The 18,044-nt window shown below is 42.3% G+C and overlaps 1 protein-coding gene across 6 annotated transcripts in view; it reads right to left on the bottom strand.

Moving 5' to 3' along the window:
- Window positions 1-18,044, bottom strand: part of ZDHHC14 (zinc finger DHHC-type palmitoyltransferase 14) — a 187,298-nt gene that overhangs the window by 56,158 nt on the left and 113,096 nt on the right. For all 6 annotated transcript variants that reach the window (XM_019479818.2, XM_006262239.4, XM_006262238.4 and 3 more), the window contains one exon: window positions 5,512-5,670. In XM_019479818.2, coding sequence (XP_019335363.1) covers window positions 5,512-5,670 — 159 coding nt within the window. The remainder of the gene's footprint in view (window positions 1-5,511; window positions 5,671-18,044) is intronic.

The following is an 18,044-nucleotide window of genomic DNA, read 5'->3' as shown; positions in this document are numbered from 1 at the left end:
TACTCATATGTTCAATGATCTTTTCGGGCTCAATCTGGGTTTCCAAAAGTAAAAAGGGAGTATTTCCATTACTGTTAATGAAGATAATTCTGCTGTGTTAAATCAGCTGAGCAAAAATAAATAAATACATAAATAATTAAACAAAACAAAACAGGGGAGGTGTAAATAGCTCTTTGCTCCACCAATGGCCTCCTCTACTTTACTTTGAAAAGAGTACACCTGCCCTAAAACTCCTTGAATGGGAGATAGACAGTAGGCCTGTGTGAAACGCCTCTGTTCAGATTCTGATTCGGCTGTTTTGGAGAGAGAGTGATTTGATTCAGTATTTTAGATTACTGTCCTGATTCAATTAATCCAAATCCGTTTAAAAATTTCAACACCAATTCGGAGATTCAGCCATGGACTATAATGGGGAATCATTAAAATACCTATAACTTTGTCATTTTTTGGCTGATTTGGATGAAAACAGCAGGGATGGTAGCCCCTTCTGAGGGCATGAAGCCTGCCAAGTTTCAAGGAGATAGGTGCAGGGGTTTCTGGGAAACTGCACCTCAAACTGCTCAAAGCAAAACTTGTGACACTTGTGTACGTTAAGAGGTGTGTGTAGGTTGTAGCCGTGTTGGTCTAAGGACATAGGCAGACAAGGTTCTTTGAGTTAATCTGATATCTTTTATTAGACCACCTGAGTAGTTGGATAAATATATCTTAGCAAGCTTTTGGGTTTAAAAACTTTTCCTCACGCAAAAGTTCCCCGGATCGAAACCGGGCAGAAACAGACTGCTGATGGGTCGTACGTTCACGGTCCCGCACTTTACCCTGAGGGACCTTTTGGCACCTACATCTGGAAAACACCACCCCTTGAGCACAGCCATCCTTCAGGGAGCAGCTTCTTGCCCTTTTAGCCCATTAGCCTCAGGTGGTAGAGCTGGAGTCTGACTCTTTTAAAGGTTGTAGGTTTGAACCCTGCCTCTGGCAATGCTTTGCTTCTTTCACTTTGCTGAACAAGACCTCTTACATTTCTTGTATCCCAAGAACCCATTAAATCTCTAATCCTGGCTCCATGGGTTGGGTTGGGGGCGGGGGAAGAGAGAGAGAGATCGGTTGGACACAATGTTTATATATGCAGTGGTATTTATTTTAAAATTGCAGAAAAATGCAGATTTTGAGGTTTTTAATCAGAGAATTTTGGATTTTTTTAATAGATCCCTGATAATAATTTAGTGCTTCTTGGTAGTTTTCATTATGTAACTAAACTAATTAATTGTGAAGAAGCAGCCAAGTGGCTTTTTGTATGGCTGTTATTTTATTATTCCTTAAGAACAGATTTATTTATTAAAATGAAAAAAATTGCTGTTAACTTTGAGACAAAAATCACAAAAACAAGATTATTTGGAAGCAAGTCTATTCCTAAACTCCTCCCCACTAGTTTTTAACCAGTTCTGTTTATTTTTACCTTGATAGGTTCCAGTTTACATAAGAGTAGGAGACGATTAAGTAAAATTTTAGTCATATGAGAAATAGTGATTTGCAGAAACTTACTGGCATCTTTTCTAATTGTTCCTTTGCTTTGTAAGAAAAAAAAAGCTACCTTTATATTGAAACTCTTGTTCTTTCTTTAACTATAGTAAGTTTTTGTTTTACAAACAACTTCAGTTTCTTTGCCACACACTCTCTGCAGAAGGTGCAAAAACTAACCAATCACATTTTAATGGTTTGTCTACATGGTAAATGGAATTCATAATTATATTGGTTGTAATTCACAGTCAGTTATTTCAAGTCTGTTTGTGGACAATCATACTGTGTTTTTATGATGATTTAATTATGCCATTAAGGAGCTGACAAGTTGCAGGGATATAAAGGCTTACATGCCAAATAAAAATGTACAAACACAGAAGAAAGCCAAAATAATTAAGGTACAAATTCCAAACAATTAGGTTATTTCAGTTCATTTATCATGTAGACATATCTTTTTACTAATAGAGCTCGACAAATTGCAAAATATATTTTCTTGGTCTTGTCTAATTCTACTGGCACACGTTTTCATTGAAAGCCCAATATTTGTGAAAGCCAACTTTAACATATACATGAATATCTATAAAAAATGTTTGTGTCCACTGCCTATCAAGAAACAAAAAAATACCATGCAATTTATCTTATTAAAACCATGGCTTATCAAAGATCCCAGGACCAAAATTGAAGACAACTACAGAAAAACATTTTAAATCTATCAGTATAATTATTTTTAATTTGCTAACAAAACCACCCAAAACCTTTTAAATGGAAAGCCATGTTAGAGAAAGTTATAGTATTCTTACACACCTTTTAGAAGCAGGAAAAAGGGGGCTAAATTTCTTGGACAAAATTATTCATTATTTGATATGAATCAGTTAGCTACACTTCAAGAAAATATTCATAATGATTTGATATCTGTTGCTTCAGCAAAATAGTAATGCAGAGACAGAGCATTAATTTAAACCAAGATTTTGCACCTCTCTATTATTTTACATGGCAGATTTTCCACATTTTGCAAAAAAGGCCTCTGTTGAATTAGAAAATAACCTGATAAGATCACTTTAGGTTATTTTAAACCTGAAATAATTAATAAAAAGGCTATCTTATTCTCCAAATTTATGCTCTTAATATTTTTTTTAGTCCATTTGATTTTTATTTAGCATTATAAGCTGGTCAGCATACAGAGATATACTGCTGTAATGTTCCAGCTGTATACAGGGAATGCTGGTCTAAAAATATTTCAATTTCAAATTAAAAACAAACAAACAGAGAAATATGCCTGTTTGCTTTAAGTTAGTGTTCAAAACTCCTATTTTGGGAATACATTTAACCTATGCCATTTTAAGGATTCCTGTTTGAATAAAGACGACAACATTTCCTGACTTCTGGGTATATTTCTTCCATTACACCTAAAGGACATGTATTTACCAAAGAAGTGTTATACAGACACATATTGACTACAGCAAGACAACAAGCTATACTTTCCATATTCAGCTTAGAACTCACTATGTGGATATTACCTAACTGTGAATATATAATTCTTCTAATGACTGCTTTATACCTAAAAATATCCCTGTTGCATGCTGCAATTACATTCCTCAACTGGAAACATCTGCTTTCTACATTTTCTTCTTGAGCACACAAGGTCCAGCCTCACCAAAATGCTATTCAGCCGCACTAAAATTCAAATATGATCCAAGTAATTAGAAAGCTACAGAGGTAAAACAATTAGTGGTAAAATAATAATGATATTCACCTCATTAGCCCTTCAGTGACCAGTGCCCAAGAAAAAAACAAAATGGACAAAAAATAAGGTCCTTATTCTCAGAGTTTATTCTTCTAAATTACCAAAAGGGTCTGACTTGTCCACAGCAAATAATAACCTTTTTCTGCCATTTAGACACAGAAAGGGAAATAGAGGTCCACCCCAACAGCTTACTGAACATATTCTCCTTGAAATGTACATCCCGAGCAGTTGGGTTGCAGTCTACAAAGTTAATGTGGGACTGAAATAGGAAATTTCCCAGTTTCTTCCGTAGGACATGTCTACATGAGATGTTTACTGTGGAGTTACTTAATTAGCTCTGCAGTAAGTGTCTCGGTATCTACATATGTGGCCCTATTAGGGTGCAGGAAGCTAATAAACTCCGCAGCAGGTTAGTACTTATAAATACAAGTACTTCCCTGCTGTGGAGTTTTTTTGGGTGCAGCAATGCACTTGTAGATGCTGACCCAGGTGGCTGGGGCACGAGGGTGCTTCAGTGAAGCGGCTGCCTGCTAGCTAACCCCACACTAGAGCACCCTCATGCCCCAAACCAGTCCTTCTGTAGCATGTTGTGCTGGGTCAGAGGAGCCCCAGGCTAGCAGACTAATTCCCCCAGGTCCTCTGACACTCAGGACTGCTCCAACCCAGTTCAATGTGCTGTGGTCCCAGGTGCACATGTAAACACAGCACCCAGAAGCAATAAACTCTGATATGATACGTGCCGGAGTTTCTTGATGCACATTAATATGTATGTGTAAATGCACCCCTAAAAAACTTTCCAGGAGAGGGAACATTCTGGCCTACAGCAGCCTTCTCCCTCCTGCTCTTTGCATCTTCCCAAAACTATGTCACCCACCCTAGTCTAGGAAAGCATAGCAGCATTTGCTGTTCCTCTCCTCCTGGTCTCCAGGGCAGGGAGGGAGCAGTGGAGCAGTGCCTCTGAATGTTCCCCAAATTATGGTGTTCCTAGTCATGAAGGAGTCAAGCGTACATGTTCATTGTCCAACAGAAACTCTCTCACAGAGAAGATCTTCCAGATGTTAACCTGAAAGATCTCTCTCCTAGACGGCATATTTCCTCAGAGATAAACTGAATGAATGCCTGTATGCTACCAATTTCTAACAGGAGAGCAGCACCTGCACTGCTGTATTCTCTTTCAGTTTCAAATTAGAGAGAGATGCCTGCAGTGCAGGTGATTTTTACAATGTCATGCATCTAAATAAGGAACATCACCACAGCAGCAACATCAATGCAGCTATACTGGGTGTAGGGGCAGATGGGGGAGGGAACGTTAAAGAAGGACTGAGCTGTCAAAAATGGAATTTTAGCCTTTTTTCCTGCTTCAGGGCCAAATCGTAGTGTAGACCCAGTTTAATCTGGTACAGCATGAACTGCACTGATGTTGTTTGTCACAGATGGGACCATGTCTACAGGTTTACACTCGTACAACTAGACTAGTAGCTGAAGTATCAATGTAAATAGGCCCAAGTTTTATTCCTCAAATCTGTTACATGGCTGGTACTTCCAGGAAACTGTACTTCTTCCTTCCACCTCTTCCAGAATCCTAGCATTTAAGCAAATGGGAGGAAAGTAAGATGCACATTTTGGCTAGTGACCTAGAATATAGGCAAGGGCAAAAATTATGTCCTCATGCAGGGGTTGGCAACATTTTTGAGCAGTGCACCAAAAATACCTGCAACTTTGACTTGTAAGATATTGGAGTGCCAGGGACAGATGGTGGGGAAGCAGCAAGGGGCCCAATCCTTGTTGTGGCAGCACAGCCCTGGTCCCTTCCCTGAGGTGCACATGCCAAGCAAAATGGCATGCATGCCAGGGGTTGTCTACTAGTACTAGTACTATTCCCTATCAATAAGCTGTCACAATGCAACTTATTAGTATGCTCCTTCTGCAACACAAGCATAGCAAAATGACTGTAGCTTTAACCTTGTTTCATTCAATTGTATTTCTATACTACTTAACTCACTTGTATCGCCACAGGAGTTCACAGATGTAACAGTTTTATCATAAAAGCTGATACAAAGTCCCAAGTTGAAGCATTTCAAAGTGATTGAAAGTTACGCCTGTCTGTATCATATCTGATGACTTTATAGCCAATTGAGTTTGGCACATTTGATCCTTATACCACATGTATTCATAGGAGAACTATCCTACCTTCCAAAAGCCATTTAATGCAAAAGTTACTAAAACTGAACGTCATATTTCTTTATACTCACCTACGCAGTTATCACAAAGGCTGCAATGTGAGGCACGAGGTGGGCGGAAAATCTTGCAAGTGAAACAGTATTTTAGTTTCACTGTCTGTCCATTGATGATTACTTCTTTTGTTCTGGGAGGTGGACGGTATCCTCCTGAACTGGAACCATTTGCAATATCTAAACACAGAAATAATACAGCATTTTAATTTGCTTTTAGCAGACATGATGCAACACTTTTCCATCATTTTGAATCCAGTTTCTTTATATGGTTATATTTTTATGAATTTATAACACCTTTCACCTCTCTCAGATGAAGTACCTTGGCATGCATTTCATGAACAGCCAAATGATTCAACACAAAACAGTCATAAAAAAATTAGCAACCTCATGCCTTGTACCACAAAAAGCAAAATCCCACACTCTTGAGCCAATCCAGGAGACACACCCAGGCACATGTTCTAGAATACCTGAATGACAGATGAGATTACTGAAACAGGGTAAATTAAAATTTGTTCAAATCACAGCTGGCCCTTTGGCCTTTGACAAAAGCTTGTGCTTCAAAAGCTTTCTGCGTTGTACACATCAAATTCATAAAGAACTCAACTGGGCTTCTCCTCTTTCCTCCCCTGCAATCCTTTAATTTAAAAATGACTCCCTATCTGCTGTTCTAAAAGTGTTTTTAGAAATACTTTTTATTTTAAAATAAATTATTTAATGAAACAAACAAAACAAAAATATACAAAAAATGAAGAAATGCAGCATGTAGGTCAAGTGAGATATGCAGTGCCCATCACCATTATGTCATTTAGAGCACTTGCCATGGCAAAAGGAAATAAAATCACTCTTTGTTCCAAGACCCTTGGCATGCCATGATACAATGGAGTACATTCAGCATAGCATTTCATTCAGCCTGCTTTTTGTGAGTTTAAAAATCAAACCCTTAGTGTTATATGAATGCATCTCTTGTGGGTTAAGAAACTGATTACTGTAAAAGTCCCTGCTTTCCTTATCTGGTAAAGTGATAACAGATTATTTTAGGACATTAGCATTTTTACATCCAGCAGCTAAAGGACTGGCTAGATTAATAATTCAAGTTCAGTTTTGTACTTTAACTGCTTCTGAAGTGAAGCTGTACCCTGAAAAAAATTCCCTGGCACTCAGCTTATCTGATCCTGTTATGTATTCAGAATCAAATCTGGTTACTTTAGTGACAAAAAGCTTTTATCACTGTCAACCAAGCAGAACCAAAAAAACTACAGGGAAACTACAAGGAAAATTAAACAGATTACTTTCTGATTTCTATATCATGAGCAGAATTAAGTTCCAGTCTCATACAGCCATGTATATAACCAGGCTCTATTCAATTTATGCTGCTCCTTACATCTTGGATGAGCATGATCAGCTAAAAAACCATGGTATTAACAATAACAACAAAAAGACTATGACTTGTTTATAGCTTAGTTAAAAATGTCACCAACTTGCTATGCACTTACTGAGCAGTTACAAGTATTTATACGGACCCAAACAAACTAAGGTTTGGAAGCCACTTCTCAAGATCGCAAAAACTATAGTTACTATAATACTTGCATCTTCAGCTAAAACGACAGGTTTACAACTAAAGTGAACAAATACAGTATGGCTATTTTCAAACTAATTTATTTTCCAACAGAACTAATAATTTTGTCTTGCTTTAATACCTATGACATTCTCATTTTGTTTTATTCTTAAAGAAAAGTATTTAAAACTGTAACATATTTTTACATTGTGTGGGCTTTTCTCCCTTCCTGACTGGCAACTAACATGTCTCACTGAAGCTGAGTTCACCAGTGGAAGGAAGTGTAAGTGGTCTTTAAATCACTAACACTTTTTTAGAAGATTTGACAGCACAGAACAGGTTAATTTCTCAATTATGAATGTAGAAAAATGTGCAAGTTCAAGAGTTTTGGCAGAAGACAGAATTCAAGAAGTGTGAGACATTCAATTACTTGGGCTGATAAGGGGAATAATATCTTATTTGCTCACATATAATTATTGCTATTGCTGAATCAATAACAACAAAACATTCCCACAAAGTAGCATAAGCAGTGATTTACTTGAGACCAAATAAGCTTATTTACAGAAGAAAAAATGACAGCGAGGAATACTTTTGGTTGTAAAAGGTATAGTGTTTATTTAAATTACTAATATTGAGAGAATTCAATATATTTTATTGTACTATACTTTTGAGTGACATTACTAGCAATATGCTTGCACAATAGTGTATTGATAGAGAAGCAAAGTTGTCCTTGGCAGAACTCCATTTAAGTTGATGTACCTATGAACAGAGACAAGCCTGGCTTTCAGTGTCGAGATAGGCTGATAAATCAGACTGGTAGAGAATGTATTAGCCCTAATTTGGCTCTAATACAATTTAAGCACTTGCTGGACTGTAAGCACAAGAACAGTCCTATTCTTCAGTGGGACTATTAACTTGCTTAAAATAAAGCACAGAAGTATTAAAGCCCCAAGTGAGTAACACATTTAACTGACCCTTCTGGAACACCTCAATCATTTACTCAACTTACAGATTTCATTCCCAAATATGACACTAAAAAAAAAAAAAAAAATGAAGACTTCCCTTTTTCAAAAACTTTCTACTGTGTAACAGAATAATCATTGCAGAAACTGTAGGCTATTATTGTGAATTATTTGGAAAAAAGGTATCTGAATAATATTTTTAAATATGACATTTTAAAAACAATGTTTCCCCTCCTGTGATTAGTTGTTACTGTTATTTTTAAATATGTCCTGACAGTGTGCAGCTGCTGTCTGACTAGTCTGGGAGAACTTGGGTGCTGATAATACACTTCCCTTGGGGAAAGAAGTGTGCCTATGTTCAAGTTCAGAGGGACAGCCAATCCCAGCCCTCTAACTGGGAAAAATGCATCTTCAAATCCAAGGGTGAAACCCTAATGCCACTGAAATCAATGAAAAAAATCTTCTGGACTTCAGAAAGAACAGTAGTTCGTCTCAGTTAAGTTCCAAAATTCACCTTCTTGTAATGTATTAAATCAAATTCTCTAGAAACTAGTAACAATAAGGCAGGGTTAAACTTTGACTGAATTTAATCAAACTTATCTGAGATAACACTGAACTGGATTTGTCCTCGGTTGTGACTAGCAACATATCATTTGAGCTGACCCTACTGACCCATCTTCAAATGCAAGAAAGTGCTCTAATGTAGACAAGCTCTTAAAAGAAATAAACCTTTACTGTCACTTTACACAACTAAGCCCATCTGAAATCAGCTGTATTTTCTACTGTAGATAAGTGTTTTCGGTGCTATAATAAATCACATTTTATGGAATAGGTAGACTTCTTCCCTGATGCCCTCTGGGATTTTGTACTCGTTTTCTAGGAACATTTTAACTATAGTGCAAAGTGGTGCTCAGGCAGTTTTATTACCCTGTTTGGAAAAGTCCCTCTAGGACTTAACACACTTGCACTGTTACAGGAAAGCAGATGCAGTTTTCTAACGAGGATAGAGTAGTCCAGCTGCCTCTACAAAATGCCAACACCTTGCATATTAGTTTACATACAGCGTGTAAATTCTTCCAAGTAATTTAAAACTGTTTTAAAATCAGTCAAAGCTGCAATGTAGGCAGAACCCCAATGGCTGGAACATTTTTATTTTTATATAATCAGCTGACTGAAAACTACTTTCAGGGGATTTCACGAGGCCTATTCATAAAAGCACTCCTTGTCTTACCCACTCAGTGACTCCAGGCATTTTGATTTTCTTTGTCAGCTTCTTCAAATTAGCCAAGACTCTATTGGACAATGCTCTTAGGTCCTCTCTGCACAGTGGCTTTTAATGAGGGACTTTCTGTATAACATGGTGGTTAAAATAAGAACTGAACACCCACTGCGTTAAGCAGATAAGGTACAATTCTAAGAGAACCATGTCTGACAAGAGCACTGGTCATCATGCAAACCGTATCAGGCATGAGGCCTTCCATAAGCAGATCAGCTCCTCATTATTCAGCATTTATAACTTTGAATATTAGCAGCTATTTAAGTATATTACTATCTCTCACCATCTCTAGATACGTAAAACATAAGCACTAAGCACATAATACCTAGGAACACCTGGTTTCTGCTAGTGCTGTTTTACTATGTCCTGCTTTGTCTTAGGATTGTGGATTCAACACGGGCATGGAATTTCCTTCCCCTTCTCCCTGCAAATAGCCTTAAATGCTCATAAAAATAAAAGTTTTGCTTGGGGAAATGTGCAGGGGTGAAAGCCTGATCCCATTAAAAAACCATGTTGCAGCAATTTTGCCATCAATTTCAAAAGGGACTAAGATAACAAAATATAATACAATGAAGATATAATGACAAAGCAATTAATTTGTTGCTTTATTTTTTTCTACTGCAGTAAAAGTCTTGTGCAACCAGAATTCTTCATGAACGACCTTTAGCATCAATAAGAGCATTAAACTAAATAATATGTAATGCTGAACCTATGACACTAAGGAAGGTCATCTCTTTGCGTAATCATTTAAGTCATGCCGCATGCTTAATTATAAACACTAGTCTAAGAGAAGAAAAACACAGTATCCAGATAGCCAGGAACCTATACCAGAGATGAACTACTTTGTTTACAGTCACTAATCTCAGAGGCCAATGCAGCATCCTACTTTAACAAAACACTGAGGATGTGATTTAAACACTAAACTAGTGCTGTTTACTGCGTTCCACTCTTAACTCTTAATCTGGTGTCTATCACGGGTTACTGCCTTAGAAGATTATACTAATAATGCTAAGAACAGGGGTGCTCAACCCCCAGCCTGCAGGCCAGATCCAGCCCATGGGACTCCTCATAGGTCTGGAAATCTGGCAGCAGAATGGTGGCTCTGATCCCCCACTGTCAAACTGCTGGGTCCTGCATGCAGTGGGGAGCCCTGGGTCCTGCATGCTGGTTCAGGTGCACAGTCCCTGTGCACAGGGCTAGTCAGGGATATTGCCAGGCCCCAGGGCCTGATCCCAGTGTGGGGGGCTGGGAGAGGGTGGCACCTGGCCCAAAACACAACCCTGGCTTCCTGGGGCAGGAGGGGGTGAAGCCAAGTCCCCAGGGACCAATCACTGCAGAAGGGTGCAGCATGGGACCAATCTTGGCATGCAGGGGTGGGAGGAGAAGCACAGGGCCCCTGGTACCCAATCCTAACATGCTAGGGCAGGAGGGGGTGGTGCCAGGCTCTCAGGACTGAATCCTGGCATACAGGGGTAGGAAGAGATGGTGCCTGCCTCAGAGCCTGATCTTGGGATTCAGGGCTCAATGCAACCCATGGACTGGCCCTGCCCCACTCATCTGGCTTGCAGGGCCAAAAGGTTCAACACCACTGGCTTAAATCATCTTTAATTTATTAGAAAATGTTAAGAATCATAGAACTAAAATGACAAAGCCATAAGGGAAATACAGTGACCAAGTGAGGGATTAACATAAGAGGGATGGGAGTAGGAAGGGGAACACAACTAGGTTACATAATTACAATGTTAGTCAGCTAAGCCCTATGCACGTTAAACCCAATGGGTGCCTGTACATGAGCGTGGAGGCTGCTCGGATGTGCTGTAACTACAGCGTGTCGGAGCAGACTTGATAAATCAAGTTTTAATTAATCGAGTCTGCTGGAGTCTGGTAATTACCACGCTCTAGCAGCCTCCTGTGTCTCATGTATCAGCACCTCCGTTCCCCACACCTCCGGAGCACGTGTAAAAGTGCCCCAAGTGTCTAGTTGTGCAGACCACTTAAGATTGGCTTAATCTTCTTGAAACATTTCAAAAGCGCACTGGGGAAAGTGAGTGATACTTTCAGCTGGTCCTCCATGAACCAAATCAATGTTATGTGGGGGCCCCTGGGACCAGGGACTAAAACTGGCCCCTGGTCCCAGAGGTTGGGGGAGAGAACCCCCCCCATCTCCCCAAGTTCCCCTGCTCTCACCAAACCCTCCAGGACCCCACTAACCCCCTTGCAAACTCTGCTTACCACCCCAATCCTCCACGCCCCCAGCAAATTGTGCTAGCCCCCCAACACCTCCACAGAACCCACTTGCCCCCCATCCCTTCACAGACCCTGATAGCCCTTGATCCCCCCTGCAGACCCAGCTTGCCCCCAGATACCCTGAATCCCCCTGCTAGCCCCCAATCCTGACTTACCTTAGATCAGGTGGTCATTTTAAACTTGATCTAACCTCCCCAAATGTCTGTATGTACTTTTAATGAGAACTAGAAAATGAGGACAGGAACAATTGGCAGAGATGGACTGCAGCTGTGGCCTAACATTGAGTTCTTTGAGGCTTTTTGAAATGCTGTAGGAAGCAACTACTCTGAACAGGCATGGGGAAGCATAGAGAAGAACTTGGGAGGAGGTGTGCAGATTGAAAGACAGCAAGAGGGAATCTGTGTGAATATATCAGCAATCTAAAGAATGTCCTTTTCATTCCCTTCACTGTAGACAGCCACCTTAAATTTGGAAGCAAAACAGAGTAACCAGACTAAACAAGCCCAGTTCCCTCAGCCTCTCCTCTTAAGTCACGTGCCCGAGCCCCTTAACCATTCTCGTTGCCTTCTGCTGGACTCTCTCCAATTTGTCCACACCCTTTCTGTAGTAGAGAGCCCAAAACTAGTCACGCTACCCCAGTTATGGCCTCAACAGTACTGAAGAGGGGAATAATCACTTTCTTTGACCTGTTGGCAATGCTCCTGCAGCCGAGTATACCGTTAGCCTTCTTTGCAACAGGGCACACTTGGCTCATATTCAGCTTATTGTTCCCTAGGTCCTTTTCTGCACAGGTACTGCGCATCCAGTTGGTGCATGGGATTGTTCTGTCCTAACTGCAGGACTTTGCACTTGGTCCTTATTGAACTTCATGAGATTTATTTTGGTTCAAATCCTCCAATTTGTCTAGGTCACACTGAATCCTAACCGTACCCTCCAGTGTACCTACTACTCCCCCCAGCTTGGTGTCATCCGTAAATTTGCTGAGGGTGCACTCTATGCCATCTTCCAGGTCGTTGATGAAGACATTGAACAGAACTGGACGCAGAACTGACCCCAGAGGTACTCCAATTACAGGCTGCCAACTACATATTGACTGATACTCTCTGAGCCCAATGATCCACCTAGTTTTCTATCCACCTTATGGTCCATTCATCCAAGCCACACTTCCTTAGCTTGCCTGCAAGAATGTTGTGCGAGACAGTATCAAAAGCCTTGCTAAAGTATACCACATCCACTGGTCTCCCCGCATCCACAGAGCCAGTCATCTCATCATAGAAGGCAATCAGGTTGGTCAGGCATGAGTTATCCTTGGTAAATCCATGCTGACTGTTCCTAATCACCGTCTTCTCCTCCAAGTGTTTAGAAATGGATTCCTTGAGGACCTACTCCATGATCCTTCAAGGGTCTGAAGTGAGGCTGACTGGTCTGTAGTCCTCCTCCATAGATCCTCCTCCTCTTTCTTAAATATGGGCAGTATATTTGCCCTTTTCCAATCATCCATGACCTCTCCCAATCGCCATGAGTTTTCAAAGATGAGGGCTAGTGGCTCTGCAATCACATTGGCCAACTCCCTCAGAACCCTCGGGTATATCCCATCTGGGCTTGTACACATCCAACTTAGTCCTTAACCTCCTAATTTGTTCTTTTACCACTGTTGGCTGCTCACCTTCTCTCAAACTGTGCTGCCAGGTGCAGTAGTCTGGGAGCTGACTTTGCCTGCAAAGACTGAGGTGAATAAGGAATTGAGTACTTCAGCCTTTTCTGAATCCTCTGTCATTAGGTTGCCTCCTGCATTCAGGAAAGGACCCACGCTTTCCCCGATCCTCTTCTTATTACTGACATACTTGTAGAAACCCTTCTTGTTACCTGTTATGTCCCTTGCTACTTGCAACTCCAATTGTGCTTTGACCTTTCTGACTTCATCCCTGCAGGCCCAGGCAATACTTTTATACTCCTCCCTAGTTGTTTGTCCAAGTTTCCACTTCTTATAAGCTTCCATTTTGTCATTTAGCTTACTGAAGAGTTCCCTGCTAAGTCAAACTGGACTTCTGTCATACTTGCTAGTCTTCCTGCACCATCAGGATGGTTCCTGAACTCTCAGTAAGGTTTCTTTAAAGTACAGCTCTCCTGGATTCCTCTCACCCTCAAACTGGCTTCCCAGGGGATCCTGCGCATGAGTTCCCTGAGCAAGTCAGTCTGTATTTTCTGAAATCCAGGGTTCTTACTCTACTGTTCTCCTTCCTCCGCTCAGGATCCTGAACTCAAATGTGATTGGGGAAAAAAATATTTTCAGTAACTCTGGCCTCCTCCAGGCCTTGCAGTAGGGTCCTGAAAGTTGGTAGGGGATGCTCTTTGTGCCAGGGGTGCATCTTTTACTCTTTGTAAAAAGTGCCCAAATTTGGGAGGGGAAGAGGAAACAGTTTGCTCATCATGTAAGTGATGTGTTAGTATCACTGCACTAGCTCCATCCGCACCAAGCCTGCTCCAGCTCATGGGTGACCAAGTTATTGATGTGACATGTTCCCTAAAGTGGCAGATCATGCTGCATTACAGAGGCTGTGGGATATTACAGACTGCTGTAGTGTTGACCTCCAAAACTGAAAGTAGGGAGACTTTTTGGCATTTCAGTGCCCTCCCTGATGATGCCTAGAAAGAGAAAAGGAAGCATCTGATTAAGTAATGTGAATAAAGAGCACTGCATGAGCCAGAGCATGGATTAAAGGGGGAAGAGGGAAGGAAACAGCGCCCAGCCTGGCAGAAGAAGCAGGAATCACATGATGGGACACAGGTATAACTGGTAAGAGTTTGCATCCTGGAGCAGCAAAGGCATACCTGATGGGGTTGTGCCCTAGGGTGCTGGAATGGATGCAAGGGGCTCAAGGTTCTGGCTACACAGAGCAGAGTAAGAGTTGGACACACTGCTGTGAGGGGAGGTCTTGCCATCAACAGTCAAGTTAACCCTCCCTGGCCCTGTTCCCGTAATGTTACACTATTGCTGCCATTGACCTTGCTGGCTCAAGCAAGTTAGGGGGTGGAGGGAAAGGACGGCAAGTGATTGTCAGGGATCTGGGATTTCTGTTCGCCATGGTAAAACCTGGATTTTCTCATTTTAAGGAGAAAAATCCAAATTTTCTTCTTTAAAGGAGAAAAATGCAGGAAATGATGAAGGGCCATCAGCAGGACGGGGTGTGTGTGTGTGGTGGGGGAACTGAAGCCCCCATAGTGAGGGAGGGAGGAAGTTGGTCAGGGCATGGCTGGGGCTGGTGCTGCTGCCAGCTCGTCTGAGAGATGGGGAGGGGTGGGGGTGGCACTCCCAGGGGTGGCAATGCACTTCAGGGGGTGGAACTAGGAACTATCATGTGGACATATCTGCAACTTTTTTCCTCCAGCTCAGTTTGAAATCCCAGGTTTAGTCAAGAAAATAGATTATTTGTCCAATTCTACCAGTACCCTAACTGTATCCTCTGAATGTAAAGAAGCTGCCCCATAAAGATTCTAGAATTTTGTTATGGTTACCCATTTTTCTCCCCTTCCCAGGTGGCTGTTGTTCATTTGATCAAAGACCAAGGAAAGACAACTGCTGTAATTTCTACATCTTGCCTGAAACAGCACTTATTCATATTCAAAACACTCTTGAAGAAGAATATGCTGTGCCTGGCAAGGTAAGAATTCTGCAGCTAATTCAAAGTCAAAATGCTATCAATTTCCAAATTAGTTAATAAATGCAACAGCTGTTAGGACTGAAGTTCTTACCTACTATCACTTCTATGTGTTCCTTAGCTTTACACTAGGCTTAGGTTCCTTAAACTTTTGCAAAGCTCTTAAATAACTATCAAATGCTGGATATCATTCTAACTAAAATGCCTGATTAGTACATTAAGTCATTTGGCATTCATCTAAAAGGTGTGTTTCAAATCTTAAGAACAAGTCCAAATGGTGTATGCATGTTAGAATGTTCTCAATTCATTTCTGAGGCAACACAGCTTGAGAAACTGAGAACTCCAATTAAGGCATACATGATCAACATCCGCAGAGACTGTCTCTTACCAAAACACAGTCTGCGTGTAGAAACCGTGAGCTAGCGCTTTTAGAACTTTCCAGAAATCAATAATTTCTAGTTAATATATCTGCTCCAATCAAACTGATTTATTTCATAGATTTCATAGACATTAGGGCTGGAAGGGACCTCAGAAGATCGAGTCCAGACCCCTGCCCAAAGGGCAGGAAGTCAGCTGGGTTCATAGGATCCCAGCAAGATGAGCATCCAGTTTTCTCTTGAAGGTGTTCAATGTAGGCGCTTGAACCACCTCCGGTGGCAGGCTGTTCCAGACCTTGGGGGCTCAGACAGTAGAGAAATTCTTCCTTATGTCCAGCCTGAAACGGTCTTGTAGTAGTTTACGATCATTCGACCTAGTAGTCATTCCTTGGGGCGCTCTAGTGAACAAACGTTCCCCCAGATACTGGAGGTCACTCCTGATAAACTTATAGGTGGCCATCAGATCACCCCTGAGCCTGCGCTTTTCCAGGCTAAAGAGCCCCAGGGCTCTCAGCCTGTCATCGTAGGGTCTGCTTCCCTGACCTCTGATCATGCGCGTGGCTCTTCTCTGGATTCTCTCAAGCTTCTCCACATCCTTTTTGAATTGTGGAGCCCAAAACTGGACGCAGTACTCCAGCTGCGGCCTCACTAAGGCCGAGTACAAGGGGAGAACGACGTCCCGGGATTTGCTTGAGAAGCATCTATGGATGCAAGCCAGCGTTTTGGTCGCTTTACTAGCCGCAGCATCGCACTGCAAGCTCATGTTCATCTTGTGGTCAATGATGACCCCCAAGTCTCTTTCTTGCATAGTGCTAGCCAACATAGCACTGCCGAGCCTATAAGGATGCTGCGGGTTTTTCTTCCCAAGGTGGAGAACCTTGCATTTATCGGCGTTGAACACCATCAGATTCTCGTCCGCCCACTTGCTGAGTCTGTCCAGGTCAGCCTGGATCACCCGCCTGTCTTCTGGTGTGGATACTTTGCCCCAAAGTTTGGTGTCATTGATGAACTTGGCCAGTCCGCTTCTGACTCCAGTGTCCACATCATTAATGAAGATGTTGAACAGTATGGGTCCAAGGACAGAGCCTTGGGGGACCCCACTGGTTACAGGACACCACGATGAGTGACTTCCATCAATTACTACCCACTGGGTCCGACCCCGGAGCCAATTTTCCAGCCAGTGGATCATGGAGGACCCAAGGCAACAATTGGCCAGTTTCTCTAAGAGGTGATCATAGGAAACCAGATCACCTCTTTTGGCTTTTTTGAAGTCAAGATATATGACATCAATCTCTTCTCCCTTGTCCAGGTGATAGGTCACCTGGTCGTAGAAGGAAATGAGATTGGTCAAGCAAGACCTACCCGCAACAAACCCGTGCTGGCTATCCCTTAACATGTTGGCGTCGGCCAGTCCATTAAGGATGGCCTCTTTGATAAACTTTTCTAAGATCTTCCCCGGGATAGAAGTCAGGCTGATGGGCCTATAGTTAGCCAGATCCACTTTCCTCCCTTTCTTGAAGATAGGCACCACAATGGCCTTCTTCCAGTCTTCGGGCACTACACCAGAGCGCCAAGAGTTTTCAAAGATCCGTGCTAGAGGCTGGGCTATGACGCTCGCCAGCTCCTTGAGTACCCTGGGGTGAAGATTGTCAGGGCCGGCTGACTTGAAGGTATCCAGCTTCTCAAGATGTTCCTTCACGAAGTCAGCATCAATGGAGGGCAGGGGATCACCCTCACCCGAACTTCCCTGTCCCGTAGCGGGCATGGGCATCCCGTGGGACTGATGAAAGACCGACGCAAAGTACCTATTTAATAGGTGGGCTTTTTCCTGGGTGTCAGTTGTCAGTTGCCCCATCTGGTTCAGCAGGGGTCCAACGTTGCCCCTGCTTTTCCTCCGGCTCCCCACATATCTGAAAAAGGACTTTTTATTGTCCTTGATGCTCAAAGCTAGTTGGAGTTCAGTTGCAGCCTTGGCTTTCCTGGTCTGCTCCCTACAGGACCAGACCAGTGCAGAATAATCCTCCTTGGAGGTGACTCCCATCCTCCATCCTTTGTAGGCCTTTCTTTTTAGCCTCAGGAGGTCTGCTAGGTCCCTGGAGAGCCAGGGGGGCTGCTGTGCCCTCTTGCTGCCTTTCCTTCGAGATGGAATAGACTTAGCTTGTGCATTGAGGATCGCTCCCTTGAGGAGCAACCACTCTTCTTGAACTCCCCTTTCTCCGTGGTCATGGTCCCTTAGGGCCTCACTGACAAGCCTCCTGAGCTTGTCAAAGTCGGCTTTCCTGAAGTCAAGGACTTCCGTGTTGCTGACTGACTTGCCAGCTTTTTGGCGGATGGTGAAGGTGATCAGCTCGTGGTCGCTGTCACCCAGCTTCCCATCGATCGCTAGGTCACTGACTAGGTCATCCCCAGTAGCCAGTACCAGGTCGAGCAGCGCTTTGCCTCTCGTTGGCCCATACACTTCTTGAGTCAGGTAGA

The sequence above is a fragment of the Alligator mississippiensis genome, chromosome 1 (assembly GCF_030867095.1).
Source record: "Alligator mississippiensis isolate rAllMis1 chromosome 1, rAllMis1, whole genome shotgun sequence".
Taxonomy (NCBI): Eukaryota; Metazoa; Chordata; order Crocodylia; family Alligatoridae; genus Alligator; species Alligator mississippiensis.
Note: the sequence above shows the minus strand (reverse complement) of the source record. Positions and strands in the feature narration are given on the sequence as shown.